The sequence below is a fragment of the Monopterus albus genome, unplaced genomic scaffold (assembly GCF_001952655.1).
Source record: "Monopterus albus unplaced genomic scaffold, M_albus_1.0 scaffold26.1, whole genome shotgun sequence".
Lineage (NCBI taxonomy): Eukaryota > Metazoa > Chordata > Actinopteri > Synbranchiformes > Synbranchidae > Monopterus > Monopterus albus.
The window spans coordinates 509,876-520,997 of NW_018127906.1; the positions used below are offsets into that span (position 1 = coordinate 509,876).

Sequence of the window (11,122 nt, forward strand, 5' to 3'; positions counted from 1 at the left end):
TTTTTGGTAATCAATTTTTGATAATTAAGTTTGGTAAGTATTGAGAGAAATTGCATTTATTTATTTATTTATTTAAATTCTTATTATTGAGTGGTGTTCATGAATAAGGTAGGATGTAATAAAATCTTTGTTGTTTTTCATGTATTAGTTACCCCCTAATGTTAGGATTAACCAATGAAAGTTTGCCACACATGATGTTTATACTTTTCCATAATTATGTCCACTCCATGGCTCTTAATTGCATTTAATCAGCTTACACATATGGCATACATATAGAGGTCACTGCAATGAAGTACCTGCTTACATGCTGTTGCCCTTGTTGTGTTTTCAGTTCATTTTTCCCTGGAGTACTCAGCTCTGTAGTTTACCCTTGAGGGGGTGGCTTGGTGGGGGTCACTCACCTCTCGAAATGCTAGGTAGCTTCATCTGGGGAAACTGGGACATTGATTTAGTTCGACACGATTTTGGTCGTGTCGAAAGGGGGACTTGTTAGGTTATTTTTTAGTTAGATAGATATTCAGAGATTTGTTGTCTATGAATGTTTAGTGCAGACTGCAGGCACTTCAAGGTTACAGGAAAACTGCTGTTAGTGTCAACTGTAATGCTAGTCTTAATATTTGTCTTACTGTGTAAGGTTATGTCCAATTGTTTTAGATACACACCACGAAAACAACAGTCACGCACCTTGACTTTTCCTCATGTTTTGGCTAAACGATAGAGCAGCTGCAAAGCTTGCTTATCGGGTGGCGTCACGGTTTGACGCCCCTTGTAGCATGGGCTAGCCCAAAAATGATTAATATTATATAGGTTGTTGGGTCCAGACTTTTCTCAGCTTTCTGCTGCCTGCGCGCAGGTAGAGGGGTGAGAGAGCTCTGGACGTGTACTGTGAATTTTACCTGTGATCCTCTGAATAAACCAGCACGGTTATTTTTTATAAAATCTAAAGCAGTCTCTTTCGTCTCATTGAGAGTTCCTGGTTTGAAAGAACCGGAAGAAGCTACACAGAAATAATAGCTTATAGGGAGGTTAGAAGATCATTCTGTTTTTCCCCGACTGAAAGGAGATCTAATGCCTGTAGAAAATTGTCTATTTGTTCACTATTAGCAGAGGGAGGCTGGCTATATAGCCGTTCAAAAATTACTTTCTAAATAAATTTTCTATATCTGCTGGTTCATATGTAATCTGATCTGTTTTGTGATCTTTTAATTTGTGAATTGTTCTTTCAGCTTGTTGTTTTCTAAGTTTTTTGGCTAATAACCTAGTTGCTTTAGGTTCAACCTCATAATATGGTGGCCTAAGGAATTTATATTTCTTCTCAATTTCTGAGGTCAGCAGTCGGTCAGTTCTGTTTCTTACTTCTTGAATTGCTGGCAGTGAATCTGGATTTAATGTTATTTTATGCTGGTTTTCTGGTGCTCTCAATTTACTCTTTTTCTTTTCATAAATTTCGTTCTTGGCCTTTTTCAGTGCTACAATTTTAGAAATCAGTTTTCCTCTCATAACAGCTTTAAGAGCATCCCATAGGACAACTGAATTAACCTTTTCATTATCATTTTCTTCTAAATACCTTCTAATATCTAATCCGATTTCATCTTTAATTGTTTTGCTATTCAATAATCCTACATTTAGCCTCCATAATGTATTGCGTTCCCTTGAGTTGAGGTTTAATTTTAAAGACAAGAGAGCATGGTCTGATACTCATTTCTTCAGTCTTATATTCCTTTACTTTGTATAGATCTATCTTGTTCATAAAAAAAATCAATCCGGGAATAACTCCTATTTGGTGCTGAATAATACGTCTAGTCCCTTTTTTGAGGGTTTAGTTCTCGCCATGTACAGTGGGTACGGAAAGTATTCAGACCCCCTTAAATTTTTCACTCTTTGTTATATTGCAGCCATATGCACCTGCAAATAATCCTACAACCTGTGATTCATTTCTAATTTGAATACCCTTAATTTTCATATTTTGTCTTATGTATTGTCCTAAAGGTTCTATATAGATCACAAATAAGGTTAGAGATAGGCAACAGCCTTGCCGAATGGAGCGCTCAAGGTTTATATTTTTTGTTACATTACCATTTATTTTTATTCTGGCTGTAGGTAATTGGTATACTGTCCTAATACACTGTACAGCTTTATCATTAAATCCAAATTTTTGTAACACTTTGTACAGAAAAGTCCAGCTCGCGCTGTCAAATGCTTTCTCTGCGTCAAGATTAACAAGTACAGCTCTAATTTTTTCTCTTCTAATATGGTCTATGATATGAAGAGTCCTCCTAATATTATCGTGGGTCTGGCGACCTTTAATGAATCCCGTTTGGTTTTCATCAATAATATCACCCATAAATTGTTCATATCGTTTTGCAATAATAGATGTATATATCTTATAGTCCACATTGAGTATCGATATAGGTCTATAGTCGGCACGTCTCACTTATCTTCTTTTTGGTAATCACAGTTATAATAGCTTCTCTCCAGGATGGGGGAAGAGCACCTTGTTCTAATGTATAGTTAAATGAAGCTTCCAACAATGGTATAAGCTCTGAGCTAAAAGTCTTATACCATTCGGATGGCAGTCCATCACTGCCAGGTGTCTTATTACTTTTTAGTCTGCCAATTGCCTTTTCTATCTCACTTTTTGTTATAGGGGAGGTTAGAAGAAGATCATTCTGTTTTCCCCAAGTGAAGGGAGATCTAATGCCTGTAGAAAATCTTCTGTTTGTTTACTATTAGCAGAGGGAGGCTGACTATATAGCCGATCATAATACTTTCTAAATACATTTTCTATATCTGTATATGTAATCTGATCTGTTTTGTCATCTTTTAATTTGTGAATTGTTCTTTCAGCTTGTTGTTTTCTAAGTTTTTTGACTAGGTTATTCCTAGTTGCTTTAGGTCCAACCTCATAATATGATTGACTAAGGAATTTATATTTCTTCTCAATTTCTGAGGTCAGTAGTCGGTCAATTCTGTTTCTTACTTCTTGTATTGTTGGCAGTGAATCTGGATTTAATGTTATTTTATGCTGGTTTTCTTGTGCTCTCAATTTACTCTTCCTTTTCATAAATTTTGTTCTTGGCCTTTTTCAGTGCTACAGTTTTAGAAATCAGTTTTCCTCTCATAACGGCTTTAAGAGCATCCCATAGGACAACTGAATTAACCTTTTCATTATCATTTTCTTCTAAATACCTTCTAATATCTAATCTGATTTCATCTTTAATTGTTTTGCTATTCAATAATCCTACATTTAGTCTCCATAATGTATTGCGTTCCCTTGAGTTGAGGTTTAATTATAAAGACAAGAGAACATGGTCTGATAGACTTGTTTCTTCACACTTACATTCCTTTACTTTGTATCGATCTATCTTGTTCATAAAAAAATAGTCAGTCCGGGAATAATTATCATTTGGTGCTGATTAATGCGTGTAGTCCCTTTTTTGAGGGTTTAGTTCTCACCATGTATCTACAATTCCCAATTCTGCAAGAGTAGTTTTAAATTTTATGGTAATAGGATTATTGTGTTTCTTATTGTTTGTTGTATCCAGATTAGTGTTCATCAGAATACTAAAATCTCCGCCCCATATTAATGTTCGTTAAAACGCTTCTGCTAGCATTTTGTTAGATGTCTAAAGAAATGTTTACTATTAGGTGGTGCATAAGTATTAACTAATGTTACTGTTTCCATTTTCATATCTCCCTTCCTTATCACTAACTTCTTTACAACATTCAAATTTTACAGAGTTGTGTATGAGTACTGTCACTCCCCTTTTACATCCATGTCTAAATATGCCATAGAATAGTTTTGTAAAGCCAAGTCCTTTAAGTTTCTCATTTTCCGATCTGGATAGGTGGGTTTCTTGTAAGTAGTACGTTTCTCATTTTCCAATCTGGATAGGTGGGTTTCTTGTAAGTAAACAATGTGTGCATTTTCTTTACGCATTTTAGTTATTATTTTCTTCCGTTTCACAGGATTATTCAGCCCATTCACATTCAGCGACACTGATCTTATTTTCTATTATTGCCTTTGCTAAAAAGCACAATAGTGATCAAACACAAATGTCCCCAAAACAAACGTAAACAAATTACTGAACTTTAAAGGAACACAGAACAATGAAACTTCCAAAAGAGGGGACATTTCCAAAAGTCCCTTTTGGTCCCTGTTGGTGGGTAGAGGGTAAAATACCACACTAGGATGGTGGCCCTCACCAGTATAGGATAAATTCCAAACCAGTGGCAATCCACTTGTACTAGAAATGTCCAACATCTGGTGTGTACTTTCTTCCAAAACAAAAACTCCAGTCAGCATTCTTTCTATTACAATTGGATATTTAAATATGCCCAATAACAACCCATAGAAATATATACATAAATGAAGATTGAACCATTTTGAAGAGCAACTACTATCTATATCCAAGCATGCTTGTTAGTAATCATACAGTTCTGCTTAACTTGCATTATCACCTGATAAGAGCATGTATGGGTCACTGGTGGCTACGTCGAAACTCTGTGAGCTTCTCCCTCGCCCGTTGCCCCGTGCTGTCCATGGTCCTGACCCGCTTCCAGGGCATTAGGCTCTCCAGTCTCTCCTCAGCAGCTTTCATCCTGTCCGCTCTCCTGATCCATTTGATTTGGAGTCCTCTTTTGGTCAAATCCTGTGCTGCTTCATTTGCACTGTCATAGATTCGTAATCCTGTTTCCCAAAACACTCTCATTCTGGTATAAGGTGTCTGAAATCTAACACCTTTCTCCTTCAGCGCTGCTTTTATTGGCCTGTATGCCTTGCGTTTTTCCATGATATCGGATGCATAGTCATTATCAAAGTAAAGACATTTACCATCTAGCTCGATCTTCTGTTGCCATGCTTTCCTGAGCACCAGTTCTTTAATTTGGAACTGGAGGAAATTAACGATTATTGATCTCGGAGCCGCAGCAGGGGAAGGTTTGGGAATCAATGCTCTGTGTGCGCGCTGAATTTGAAGTTGAACTCTGTCCGGTAGTTTGATGTGTGTTTTTAGCAGTTCCGAGACAAAGTCTAGGAGAGATTTGCCCTCTTTCTCCTCCAGTACCCCGTAGATTCGTAGGTTGTTTCTCCATACACGACTTTCTAGGTCCACAATCTTGTCACGCATTTCACTGTTTTGTTTCATGGTAGTAAGCAATGTATCTTTCATTTCAAGACACGCCGCCTCGAGGTCTGCAATAGGTGCTTGGGTGTCTGAAATGTTAGCACTCTGGTTTTGCAGCTCCTGTCATACATCTTCTTTGAACTCATTCAGGTCCTCCTTCATAGCTGTCCTCACCTCGTTTTTAAAGTCACCCAGTTTGTGCTTAATATCCTTTTTGAAGTCACGTAGTCCGTTTTAAAGCAACGTCAGGCCCTCTAACAGCTTACCATATTGTATAGCCATGTTAGCGTCTGGCGCAGAGTTAGCATCTTTGTCGATGTCCTTTCCTGTTTGGTCGACGTTTTCCTATTGTTTAGGCATTCTCTTGTCAGTTGTCGAGCCTTTTGGCATTTTCCTCCTTCAACGTTGTAATTTCCACTATTATAGACAGTTTTTACATCACCAGAGGGTACTTTTAATAACCGACACCACAAGCTCCGAATTATGTATCCATCTTGGTCCTGCGCCACCCGAAAGTCTCTCCAAAAGCCATAATTTCAATATCCTTCTAAATAAAATCTGGCTTCATTAAATATTGGAGTTAATAGAGTGGTTATTTGACACTTCTACAGTGCCTTGCGAAAGTATTCGGCCCCCTTGAACTTTGCGACCTTTTGCCACATTTCAGGCTTCAAACATAAAGATATAAAACTGTAATTTTTTGTGAAGAATCAACAACAAGTGGGACACAATCATGAAGTGGAACGAAATTTATTGGATATGTCAAACTTTTTTAACAAATAAAAAAACTGAAAAATTGGGCATGCAAAATTATTCAGCCCCCTTAAGTTAATACTTTGTAGCGCCACCTTTTGCTGCGATTACAGCTGTAAGTCGCTTGGGGTATGTCTCTATCAGTTTTGCACATCGAGAGACGGAAATTTTTGCCCATTCCTCCTTGCAAAACAGCTCGAGCTCAGTGAGATTGGATGGAGAGCGTTTGTGAACAGCAGTTTTCAGTTCTTTCCACAGATTCTCGATTGGATTCAGGTCTGGACTTTGACTTGGCCATTCTAACACCTGGATATGTTTATTTGTGAACCATTCCATTGTAGATTTTGCTTTATGTTTTGGATCATTGTCTTGTTGGAAGACAAATCTCCGTCCCAGTCTCAGGTCTTTTGCAGACTCCATCAGGTTTCCTTCCAGAATGGTCCTGTATTTGGCTCCATCCATCTTCCCATCAATTTTAACCATCTTCCCTGTCCCTGCTGAAGAAAAGCAGGCCCAAACCACGATGCTGCCACCACCATGTTTGACAGTGGGGATGGTGTGTTCAGGGTGATGAGCTGTGTTGCTTTTACGCCAAACATAACGTTTTGCATTGTTGCCAAAAAGTTCGATTTTGGTTTCATCTGACCAGAGCACCTTCTTCCACATGTTTGGTGCGTCTCCCAGGTGGCTTGTGGCAAACTTTAAACGACACTTTTTATGGATATCTTTAAGAAATGGCTTTCTTCTTGCCACTCTTCCATAAAGGCCAGATTTGTGCAGTATACGACTGATTGTTGTCCTATGGACAGAGTCTCCCACCTCAGCTGTAGATCTCTGCAGTTCATCCAGAGTGATCATGGGCCTCTTGGCTGCATCTCTGATCAGTCTTCTCCTTGTATGAGCTGAAAGTTTAGAGGGACGGCCAGGTCTTGGTAGATTTGCAGTGGTCTGATACTCCTTCCATTTCAATATTATCGCTTGCACAGTGCTCCTTGGGATGTTTAAAGCTTGGGAAATCTTTTTGTATCCAAATCCGGCTTTAAACTTCTCCACAACAGTATCTCGGACCTGCCTGGTGTGTTCCTTGTTCTTCATGATGCTCTCTGCGCTTTAAACAGACCTCTGAGACTATCACAGTGCAGGTGCATTTATACGGAGACTTGATTACACACAGGTGGATTCTATTTATCATCATTAGTCATTTAGGTCAACATTGGATCATTCAGAGATCCTCACTGAACTTCTGGAGAGAGTTTGCTGCACTGAAAGTAAAGGGGCTGAATAATTTTGCTGAGGCTCAACTAGAATCTTCTGTAGGTCTGACTGCTTAGATAACCACACTGACTAAAGAAAGGTTTGTCTACAACCAAGGGGAAAAAAATTATGGCTGTAGAGTGAAAACTGTGGCTGTACTGGCAAGTTTTTTTAAAGGCAAGTTTCTCAGCCTCCCACATTCTAACTGATATCACCACTCAGGATTGTAACACATACTACAAAATTTTAGTGACCTCCAGTCAGTAGAGCAATAGAAAAAAACATAACATATGAAATAAGACCATATAAAAAATGTAACCGCTAGAAAAAAATAAACAGACCTCTCACAACCCCCCTCACACACACAGGCATATTATATTTTAGCAGCACCGAGTGTGGCAACTGCTGTTGGGTAAAAACTATTCTTGTATCTAGTGGTCCTTGATTTGATTGCTTTGAACAGTCTACCTGACGGCAGCAGTTCAAATAGTGAATGTCCTGGGTGTGAAGTGTCCATAATGATGTTCTGGGCTTTTTTTCTCCCATTTTAACCAAGGTTCAAACTAAGTTGAATGGTTTTAAAAGTATGACAGGGATTTAAAAGTTGAATGTGTAATAATGATGTTTCTTAATTTTTTCAACTCTAAATGCAGTTTCAATCTGAAAGTATGAATGAGTTGAAAGATGCATGAAATTTTGAGAAAAAGTGTGAATTTTGAATACTGCCCATTCGTCTCAACTGGGGAAAAAAATACCTGAAAAATGTTGAACATTTCGAAAAGTATGAAAAATATCAGAGAATACAAGCAACCGTGTCCTAAATGAGCTGAATGTATAATGTAATGTAGCTAACCATTTTGATGTCTGAATGGTCTTTCTGGCTGAAAGTATGCTGAAGTAGTTAGCCACGAAAAAAACATGGAAGAATAATAAAGATTTGGAGCTCAAGAGTGTGAGGCTACTGAATCAGCACAAGACAGAGCGAAAAGAATAGTTGGGAGAGCTGTTCCTTCAGCACTCTCAACTCATTAAATTGGCGGGTAATAATAGATTGTTAGAGAGTTTTTACAACTATCTGACAAAATGACGGACAATGAGGAAGTGTACAGATGTGTTTCTGTGGTGTTTTTATTTATTTAAACTTGACCACTTTTAAAGTGTTAAACTGAAAGAGTGGGCAAGGTTGTAAGGAAATTTAACTGAAAGGTGACATAGCTTACCTTTATTGTTACAGGGGTTGCTGAAGCTGGCCTGGCCATGCGTCTTGAGGTGACTTGTGATGTAGGCAGCGCTTAGCATTTTGCCACAGATGTTGCAAGTCACTTTGCCTTCATGCCTAATCATGTGGGAACGCAGACGGTCTTTGGTAGCAAAAGCAGAGGTACAGGCCTGAGAAAGAAAAACCGTGAATATTGAAAAACTATTTGAGGAATCTAACCTTGTAACTGGAATTCTTGAAACAGCAAATTGTAAGCAACTTGCTTTTGAAGAAAAAAAATTAAGCACGTGTTTTATTTTTCTTTCTGATACAAACAAAAAACACCCACAGGTAAAGACTAGGGTAGCTGTACCAAAATGTGGTTATGAGATACATCTCTCAGATGTGCTAGGACACAGTGATGTTCCTGGGGTCACAGGGGGTTTCGAGTTTTTTAACATCAGACCCCCTCACCCAGGTAACCCAACCAAGTCCCAGCAGCAACAGGGCACACGTCTGCCCTCTTTATCCAAGGTCACCTGGTAGCTTTCTGTGTGGCTTTAGGGGTGGAAAGTTTTGCTCTCCTCTTTGCTGCTCCGGTGATTCTGGGACTAGTCAAGAGCATACAGAGCAAGTCCCCTGCAAAACCCCGGTAGCCTATTTCAGTTGGGTCATAGCAAGCTCACCAGCCATGACTCCTGCACAGCTCAACCATCTCTTGGTATCTGGTGAGCTTCCTCTCATGAGCCTCCTCCATGTTGTCCTGCCAGGGCACTGTCAGGTCCCACAGGAACACCTACCTGCTTGGTGGAATCTCAATAAAACCCAGGTGGAGTATTGTTTGTGTGACATGACCAGGGAACTTCAGTTGTCTCCCAAGGTCCACTCTCGGCTGCTAACTGGAGCTGCTGAAAGCAGGCAGAATCTTGTCGCTGGAACTAAAGAGGGCTTCTCTCCAGTTCTAAGAACGGGGAACAACTTCTTCCAAGAGTGCTATTTGTTGGACTGAAAAGCTGTGGTGACCACTTCCACAAATGCCATGAACACTTGGTCATGGCACCAGCAGAAGCATGTGTAGGCCAAGGTTTTGAGGCAGCTGCTAAGGAGGTGTTGTAAATAGGCAGGCAACAGTTTTTAATAAATGATGCACTGATTGGCGGAGACCGGAAATGGCTGGTTTTCAGCGTGATTGACCTTGACGGGCAACTGGCCAATCACTCAGATTTCCGATCCTGTGCCAATCAGATTTAGAGGCATGACAGTACATGTTGCATACGCAGTGGCACAGAACAAAAGCCTAGCATGTAGCATCTCACATGCACCTTGAGTGAGGCTTGCTCTCATGTCTGTACCGGCCGCGTGTTCACTCGCACATTGGAAGCCCTGGTGTACAAACAGTGCACAGAGGAGATACAGAAACACCTTGGAGAACAAAAATGATGTCCAGATCTCTGACAAACGGCACACGATGTGGGAATTACTGATTACACATGAAATGCATGTATATGTACAATGTATCCAACCTGTGGTAAAAAACAGCAAATACAAACTACACATGCTTCAAAAACAACTGTGTGCTCAGTAGTACCAGACAGTCTTCTGTTTCTGTTACCTGTTCATATTTGGAGAAGTACAGTTGGGTGAAAATGACTGCATCCTTTACTTTGAAATGGCTAAAAGAACAAAACAAATAATGTCTTTCTCATCAACATAATGTTTGATGCACATTCAGCTAGTGCAAATATTCCTTCATCAACATAAATAAAAGCAATGGTCAGTGTATAAAAAGTTATAGTAAAATAATGATCATAACCGGTGCAAAAGTTTGCACACCCCCTTTATAAAATGTTCTCTTAATACTTTGCATGTCCTCCCTAACCTCCTCCAACCTCTTTGGGTTCCCTCTGAGCAGCGTTTGGATCCTCGATGGTGTAATTTTAGCCTATTATAGACATTAAGATGACGACTATGGCTGCCTCGGTTAAGCGTGCTCTCCTGTTTTTGTTGTTTTTTCTTGTTTTGTCAGTGTTTTGCAACCTATCCCGGGTTACTTTCACCAGAGAAGAACTGTTAAATATCAGACAACTCACACCAAACTACCTTTCTCCGATTTTTGCGAATGAAAAATGCTGTGTGGACAGTCTGATGGATGTCCCCCCCCACAGGCTGGCACTCCCTAGTCTCTTCCTCACAAACAGCAGGTCACTAACCAACAAAATGGACGAGATTCGGCTGCGGATCGTCTCACGGAGGATGGACAGCTGTGTGGCGATTATAACTGAAAGCTGGTTGGATGACAACATCCCAGACGCTGCGGTGGAACTGGAGGGGACGCTCCTTGTTTCAAGCAGACAGAACTGCATCATCTGCTAAACAGAGAGGTGGAGGTCTGGCGCTGTACATCCACAACTTCTGGTGCACAGCAACGACCATCACTGGAGCACATTGCTCCCCCGACTTGGAATATCTGGCAGTGAAATGCAGACCTTTTAAAACGGTGAGAGAGATTTGCTCAATCATGATTGTAGCTGTCTATATACCACCGTGAGCTAACGTTAAATTAGTGCTGGGGGAGCTGTACTGCCTGATCAGCAGGCAGATGAATGCAAACCCAGAGGCGGCTGTGATTGTGGCTGGTGACTTTAACCATGTGGAACTTAAAGCAGTGTTTCCCAGATTCTGCAGATTCATCAATTTTCCAACCAGGCACATTAACATCCTGGATCAGGTTTATTGCAATGTCCCAGGAGCATACAAGGCCATAGGAGCTGATCCCAGCATATAAACCTCT

The 11,122-nt window shown here is 40.0% G+C and overlaps 1 protein-coding gene across 3 annotated transcripts in view; it reads right to left on the minus strand.

Annotated features, from left to right (window-relative positions):
- Positions 1-11,122, minus strand: part of LOC109957465 (vascular endothelial zinc finger 1-like) — a 59,782-nt gene that overhangs the window by 18,868 nt on the left and 29,792 nt on the right. For all 3 annotated transcript variants that reach the window (XM_020595358.1, XM_020595357.1, XM_020595356.1), the window contains exon 4: positions 8,354-8,522. In XM_020595358.1, the coding sequence (XP_020451014.1) occupies positions 8,354-8,522 (169 nt within the window). The remainder of the gene's footprint in view (positions 1-8,353; positions 8,523-11,122) is intronic.